The sequence below is a fragment of the Gavialis gangeticus genome, unplaced genomic scaffold (assembly GCF_001723915.1).
Source record: "Gavialis gangeticus isolate Ggan-Ray unplaced genomic scaffold, GavGan_comp1, whole genome shotgun sequence".
NCBI classification, from domain to species: domain Eukaryota; kingdom Metazoa; phylum Chordata; order Crocodylia; family Gavialidae; genus Gavialis; species Gavialis gangeticus.
In genome coordinates, this window is record NW_017728995.1 from 15,873,862 (window position 1) to 15,882,030 (window position 8,169).

The 8,169-nt window shown below is 42.0% G+C and overlaps 1 protein-coding gene across 1 annotated transcript in view; it reads left to right on the top strand.

The window, feature by feature from the left end:
• The first annotated feature begins 1,006 nt into the window (after positions 1-1,006).
• The window catches only part of LOC109287821, a 42,088-nt gene continuing 34,925 nt past the window's right edge, over positions 1,007-8,169 (top strand). The window contains exon 1 of the mRNA XM_019503098.1: positions 1,007-1,285. Coding sequence (XP_019358643.1) covers positions 1,089-1,285 — 197 coding nt within the window. The 5' untranslated portion in view covers positions 1,007-1,088. The remainder of the gene's footprint in view (positions 1,286-8,169) is intronic.

Sequence of the window (8,169 nt, forward strand, 5' to 3'; positions counted from 1 at the left end):
GAATGTGCACAACAGTTTTAAGGTTCTAAATCCTATATGATTTAGAAGGTCATTGTAAAAGAGTATATTTTATTCTTAATGAGCCAAAATGGATACAAAAGAAATCCAACAAGGTAGAAGCCCTGCCTATCTTTTAAGTCAAAGTAAATTAGAAAAAAAATCTTTAGGAAATTCTCCTTAAGACCTCAGGCACTGATTCTCTACAAATGTTCGAAGTACATAGGACAGCTAATTTTGGATTATAGAGAAGGCCTTATAAATTTAGAAAATAGAGAGGGCCGTATAGGTGTAGTCTGCAAGATTATCTTTGCTGTCTGGGCCCTTCTACTTCTGTTTTTAAGTAATGATTTCCCTGTGCTTTCCAAAAATGCTTGCACTTGGCTATGCTGAACATCTGTTTAACTTGTGGTAAAAATACTCATGTTTGTTTGTTCTCTTGTTTGTACCTCAAGAAACCAGATGAGGATTGGTCTTCACTTTTATACCTATCATAATTCATTAGTGCTTTAATTAAGAATGGAGAGTCATCTAATAACACCATAGAGTTTCTCAGTTCTCAGGATTGTGATATGTAAAGCGTGTTCTTCTAATGCACCGAAGAAATAAAGGCCCATTAAAAAGTAAATAAAACATTCATCTCAGAGTGGCCTGTACTCCCATACCCTTACCTTTCTGTGCCAGATGGTTTCATTGTGCAACACACTGAGCTGTTCCATATGTGCTCCCTTCCAAATGGGGAGCAGCGTAACTGCTGGGGCTGGGCTAATTAGCTCTGTTGACAGGCAGAAAGTAGTATAACATAAATCCCCAATCTGATCTCCTTAGGCAGACATGGCACTTCAGTGTAATCACAGATCTGCTTGCTGGAATGGGGCCAAAAATGTTAGCTCAATCATCATATCAGCGTTACAGAGATCATAAATACAAGGATCATAAAATGAACGCCAGAGAGGGCAGCGTATATAAACAGACACTCTTTATTCCTCAAAGAGACACAGTAACAAAATGGGAGAATTTATCAGATTCTGATCTGAAAGTACTATTCAAATGGAATGTGTGATTATGTGAAATTATGCTAAACCAGATGAATGAAACACATGTTCAGTATACTGCAAACCCTTGAGACAATTTTTTTCCTGCTTGGAATGATTAACTGTTGGTGTATGAAAATCCCAAACAACAGAATCATAGCAAGCATTTGGGAAGAAGCAAACATCTACCTGGATCTGAGCTCTCACTTCCAATTAGCCTCATCTATAGCTCCATATTCTTTGCTTTGGCAGTGGTGAGTGAACTAAGTTTTCTTTTCTGAAAACATGCAAAACAATGTCATACAGTTTAGACAAGCAAAGACCCTGACTCCACCTCCATTAAAGTTAGCGGGAGCACATTTAATGTGCTTTGGTTCAGGCTCTTCATGTATGAAACTTTGGCTTGAATTGATATGAAAAGGCTAGAAAAGCCTGGAAGAATTTAATTTGTTTCTACAGATAGATACAAAGAGTTTGATCCTGATCCTACTGAAGGCACAACTCCTAAGGGCTAAAAGTTAAGCATAAGGTTAAGTGCTTTGCTGGATCAAGTCCATAACGCCTAATAATTTTTATCAGAATTAAAAACTTTGTACTTTAAAATGAAAGAAAGATACTTTTTCTTCAGTAAGAACTACTGAAAGTGAAACTGTGACTCTGTTGAAATCAACGGGAGTTTTGCCATTGACTTTGTTGAAGCCAGCATTTCATCCTCTTCTTTCCTCTGCAAACAGATAGCCAAAATCATCTTAATGCACACAATGCATTTTTTACTTGATTGTTCCTCCTCAATGTTCTTAAAACATTATCATTAGAAAGAGAGGTGCCTGCTAGAATCAGATGCTGCACTGAAGAAAACATTCATTGCCTATGCTGAAGTTTCCAATTCCTCCAATTTCCACCTTGTTTGTATGTGTTTTTATGACATTGTATTCCTTTGCAAAATACTTCCTAAAAGCTGTCACCACCTATGCAAATTACTCAAATTAGAACACCAGAAAATCTCTCTCTAAATCTGTCTTTTGAATTTTAAGCCAAACCCACATGAACACCATGAATTCCTGGTAGGCTCCACTCAGGTAAATCCCACACAACGATGACCTGTCTCTTTCTAAAGTGCATTAAGTAGTGGGAACTGATTTGGACTGGTGGTATGAAGCTGATGGCTTTCCGTTAGAGAAGATGGATAAAAATCATGTGATTGCTATAGCAAAGTGGTTTTACTAGCTGCTGTGTTATGATGACACCAGAAAATTGGCTAAAAATGTAGATGAATATTTTTATCTAATGAGTTAGTTCTGTGGAATGACAATTTAAGTATTTTACCATTATTATCTAATAGGTCTGTGTGAACCTTCAGTCCCTGATTCAATTCGGTGGAGATTCAGCCTGATTCAGCTGCTGAATCTCCAAATCTGAATTGAATCAGAGGACCCTTTAATCTCTCCAAATCGATTCGGAATGATTCAGCGATTCAGACATAGACACAGCTTTAAATGTTTTTCCTATATACCTCTAGGTAGCAGGCGGCTTGTGAATACTGCAATGCTGGGGCAGATGGAGCGTCCCACAGAAGCATGGGGGGCTCCCTAGCGTGCTCAGCAGCAGACCCAGAAGTGGACCAGAAGCACTTCCGGTCCACTTCCGGGTTCACCAGAGAGCGTGCCAGGCCCCCCCCCCGCACCCTGCTGGCTCAGCGACTGGTGCCTTCTGGGTCAGGGGGGTACCCAGGGACCCCCTCAGCCAATCACTGAGCTGCGGATGGCAGTGAGGCCCTTCAATGCACTCCCTGGTGGACCTGGAAGTGGACTGGAAGTACTTCTAGTCCACTTCCAGGCTTACCACCCAGCATGTGGGGAGGGGGGCACACTCCTGTGGGACACTGTATCCGCCCCAGCATCACAGCATTCATGAGCCATGCTGGTACCTCGAGGTATGTAGAAAAACATTTAAAGCTGTGTCTATGTCTGAATCAGCCTCAAATCTTCAGATCTGGATTTGGCCGATTTGAATCAGGGACTGTGATCCAAATCAGCAAATCGAATCACTGTCTCGGATTTGGACCAAATCGGAATCCAAATCAAATAGGGCCCACTTCGCACCCCCTATTATCTAATTATACACACATCACAAAATCTCAAAGGTTTAAGTTGACTCTTTACACCAAAAAATCTGCTCTTTAGAGTAGTAATGTCTTTGTATGACTCTACTGAAGCCAATGGAGAGTTGGCCACTGATTATAACAGCACCATGTAGTCTTGTGCCTCACTCATTTATCTGTAAAAAAAGAATAATATTTTCTGTCTCTCAGCCTTTACTTGTCTGTCCTAGCTAACGAGGATGTAAAATTTAAGGACACAGAACTTCCATCTAAAGGTGGACTAAATCATTGGATGCAGGAGTGGCAGTGGATATAGTTTTCCTGGACTTCAGGAAGGCTTTTGACACTGTCTCTCACCCCATTCTCATTACGAAGCTGGGGGACTGTGGCGTAGACACCCATACAGTCCAATGTGTCGCCAACTGGTTAGAGAGTCGCACCCAGAGGGTGGTAGTGGATGGGTCCTTCTCGACCTGGAAGGACGTGGGAAGTGGGGTCCCACAGGGCTCGGTCCTTGGGCCCGCCCTGTTCAATATCTTCATCAGTGATTTGGATGAGGGGGTGCAAAGCACCCTGTTCAAGTTTGCTGATGACACTAAGATGTGGGGGGATGTGGGCACAATAGAGGGGAGCAACAGGCTACAGTTGGACCTAGACAGGTTACAAGGATGGGCGGAGGAGAACAGGATGGGGTTTAACACAGACAAGTGTAAGGTGATGCACCTGGGGAGGAACAATCGGCACCATACATACAGGCTGGGGAACTCCCCTCTTGTCAGCACGGAGGTGGAAAAGGATCTGGGAGTCATTATTGACTCCAAGATGAACATGAGTCGGCAATGTGGGGAGGCGGCTAGGAAGGCCAACTGCACCTTGTCGTGCATCCACAGATGCATCTCGAGCAGGTCCAAGGAGGTGATCCTCCCCCTCTATGCGGCACTGGTCAGGCCGCAGCTGGAGTACTGCGTCCAGTTCTGGGCGCCGCACTTTAAGAGGGATGTGGACAGCATCGAGAGGGTCCAGAGGAGGGCCACTCATATGATCAAGGGACAGCAGGGTAGGTCCTATGAGGAAAGGTTGCGGGACCTGAACCTGTTCAGCCTTCAAAAGAGAAGGCTGAGGGGGGATCTTGTGGCCTGTTATAAACTGGTTAGGGGGGATCAGCAGGCGCTGGGGGAGTCCCTGTTCCCCCGAGCGCCGCAAGGAGTGACCAGGAACAATGGTCACAAGCTGGCGGAGGGAAGGTTTAAGTTGGACATCAGGAGGCGCTACTTCACGGTCAGGGCGGCTAGAGTCTGGAACCAGCTTCCAAGTGAGGTGGTGCAGGCTCCCACCCTGGGGGTTTTTAAGAGGAGGTTGGATGACCACCTTACTGGGGTCATTTGACCCCAGTGCTCTTCCTGCCATGGCAGGGGGTCGGACTAGATGATCTGCTCAGGTCCCTTCCGACCCTAGAAACTATGAAACTATTAGTAATGTACCCACTGCAACAGAGACCAATCTTTGAGGGACTTCTCCATACTTGTGCAATAATAGCAATAATAATTACAAGTGTTCCTATCACTAATCACACTTCAGAACAAAAGTCATCTGTACTGTACAGTTCATGCCTGGTCAACATGGTAGCAGCTGCACTTACATTATGTGCCAAGCAACATATGGTAAGTTAAAGGTACATATAAAAAGTGCCTGCTTGATAGTGGTACGAGTCTTGCACCTGCTTCTCACAAACAAATTTATTGCTCAAATTTTAAATAGAAAAAAGATTTTTGACCTGGCAGAGATGGTGTATAGTGCTGCATTTCAGGCAGGAGAAAAAGTTTATGGCTAGGTTATAAACCTCTGAAAAATAGTGTTTATAATGGAAATGCTGACACCACCTTAAATATGCCATTGCACTGAAATATCACACTGATAATTTATTACATCCTTTGTGTGATGTATTTTTCCATAAAAATCTTCAGCCCATCAGCCTAATACCTTACAGTTTATATTTTGAGGAAAAACAAAAAAGAAAAATCCCTACCGACTTATTTCATTTACAAACACATTTTCCCTTGGGCAAGTACAGCAAAGATGTGACCAAGCCACAGAAAAATCCTTGTTTGTTGTAGCGGCCATAATATCCCCTGAACTGTCTCTACTGTGGGCTTCTTAGTGACCTAAGTGCTCATTAGTAGCATTTTTCAAATATATTTCACAGGATAATTTTTTTTTTTTTCATTTTACAATATTGAAAAATAAATGTTTCAACAGTGATCGCTTCCCATTCAACTTTCAGAAGAGTTTATGAATATTTATACATTCATACAAATCTGTAGACATTTTAATTCCAGCTCTAGGTTGCTGTCTTTCACTGGGGTAGGCTCCACTGACTACCATAGGCTTTGGCAGGTCTAGAAACCTGTGTGAAGACTGTTTTCTGTATAGAATCCTAGAGCCTCTAGTGTGACAAGGAAGTCTAGGTCCTGAAGGGAAGGGAGGATTCACAATGTGAGGGGAGGAAAACTAAAAAGCAGTAATCAATCACATCTCCAGTGGAATTTTCTCTGGGCACAGGATATTTCTGGCATCTCCATCACTGGCAGGTTTTAACTGCAGGAGAAACAAACAATAGAAATGAGTGGTTTAGAAAAGAGGTAATCAGACTTTGAAGAGGGGGTTGCACTCTCAAGGTCCTTTCCAGTTCTGTTTCTTTATGATTCTTTGACACAGGGCCCATACTTATTATCAGCTCTGTAAAGACATCCATTGTCTTCAACAGCCATAGGGTTAAGTCCAAGGACATTAGCCTCAATTTTTCATTACAATTTCATTTATCTGCCTACTATTGTGTAGCACTCAACAAAAGTTTCCATGGTGATCTACCTTGGCAGTATGTTGGACATATTATTAAGAGAAAAGCTTCAGTAGAGCTATTTACCACACCCTTTAATGATACATGGTGTACCGAAAAGGATGTATTTATTGGACTTAAATTTTCAATAAAGGAAACACCACAAATCAGACACAAAATTCACCAGCTTGTTTTCTGTCATTGTGTTCATATTCAGAAAAGGACTCAAACAAGAGGGCTCTAAAAGACTTTAATATATAATTATCAACTCTCTTATTTGAGACAAGGATGTTAAATAGCAGTAAGGAGTTGCATCCATCCTACAAGCACTCATAAAAGCACCAAACAAAATATAAGCCTTTTCAAACTTGGACAGCACTTTCCTGCAAAGATCTCAGAGTATTTTTCTTTACTTCTAGTATGATCGTATGAATGACCCTCCAAGCAAGGCCAAGTTAAAGCTGAAACTAACCAAATGCAAACGGGATTAAGGAAAAGCCAATAGTGAACATACATAGGGTCCTTCCACTCCCACTGCCCCCACCCCCAAATGAATGTGGGAGCCCATGACCCAGTGGCTGCGGAACGGATGGCAAACAAGCCAAGATGCTTGGCTTTACCACTCATGTAGACAATCAGGAAGGCCGAATCCTGGCTGCCTTCCTGAGCAGCACCTTGCCCTGTATGTGTTTGGAGGGGAAGGCAGGTAAAGAGCAGTGCAGTTACGGATACTTACAGGACTGATCAGACACTAGGCACAGAATGTGTCCCCAGGTAACATTGAATTGGTGCACGGAAGACCGACTCAAAATAGTACTTGATTTCCCTGGTGTGCTTTAGAAATATTCCAGAAAGTTGAAGCCACCCTTAAGAGGCACACGTGTCTAGACACATGGGCTTCGATGTTTATTTAGGGCATCCTAAGTGCTACGTCTGTCCACACCCAAAGGCAGCATTTCAGAGATTGGTCAGGGTGATCACTTATCTTGCCACAGATATCACCAACCTATCTTCAGTCAGCTCTATAAACAGCTCCTGGAAAGGAGGGTTCACTGTAATTGGCTAGAGCAGCACAGGAATTCCATTGATGTGCTAAGAGATTGGTAACAATAGCTCCTAAAGCAACTGTGCGTTGCGAGGTGACAGCTTGTTTCCTTGGTGACAGTGAATCCATGGAGTTCCAACCAAGACCCTGAAGGGGACTATAGCTTTTCAAAGGATGCAGACCAACAGCCCTGTAGGTGGGAAAAGATGGGAAGAAATACGTTTTCTCTAGACAAATAGCTTCATGCAAGCCGTGAGAACTTTATGCAACAACAGGACATGTTCGAAAGGTAGGAGAACGAAAGAGGAAAAGTAACTTTAGTCATTGAGCTACTGGCTCAACATGCTTTGAAAACCGAGATAGTGTTACAGGATTGAATATCTTATTAAAACATACAATTGCTGTACCTGAATTGTTGATGGCGGCTATTGTACAGGAGATTTTTTTCTTGGCGTCATTTATTAATTACTTCAGGCCGCAGGATGTCTTGACATAAATGTATTATTTATGATATACATGTGCAAGAGGTACATTGATTAAGATGTAAAATTTGCAGACTTAAGTAAGTCCATGAAAAACTGCATGGAATTTAATTGATAAATATACTAGTAATGGCTAATTAAGTTGGTTATTCATTATGACTTTTTCATGTGGCAAAGTTTTATTGTATATAAAGCAAGATAATTGACTGCACACTAATGGCAAAGATGAATGATGACCATAGCTGCAAGGTGAGTTTGTCATTAAATTACTTCCAAAGGGATTACTTCAAAATATTGCAAAGGGTAAAATGAAATTGATAGAAGAAAATAAACAGGAAATTAATGAAACAGGAAGACACAACGTCCACCACTGAGCCTACATTTAAGATATCAGCGATCACTCAGAATAATATTTGACCTTACTTGTATTGGAGGCATTTATTGCAATAGGTGAACGCAGTGCAATGAACTGAGGAAAGAGGTTTAGTCTGAATTCTGAATGTCTGGCCTTTATACCATACATCAAGTTGAGATGTGCAAGCTAAACCTGGATTTCATTTTGGAACATTCATTTTGGCCTGTGCAGTGGATTGTGCTTGCAAAAGTGTTGAGGTCCCAGTATCTTGGGTACAAACAGCTATTTGTTTGAGCAGTTGAGGCGGCTGCATAAAAAG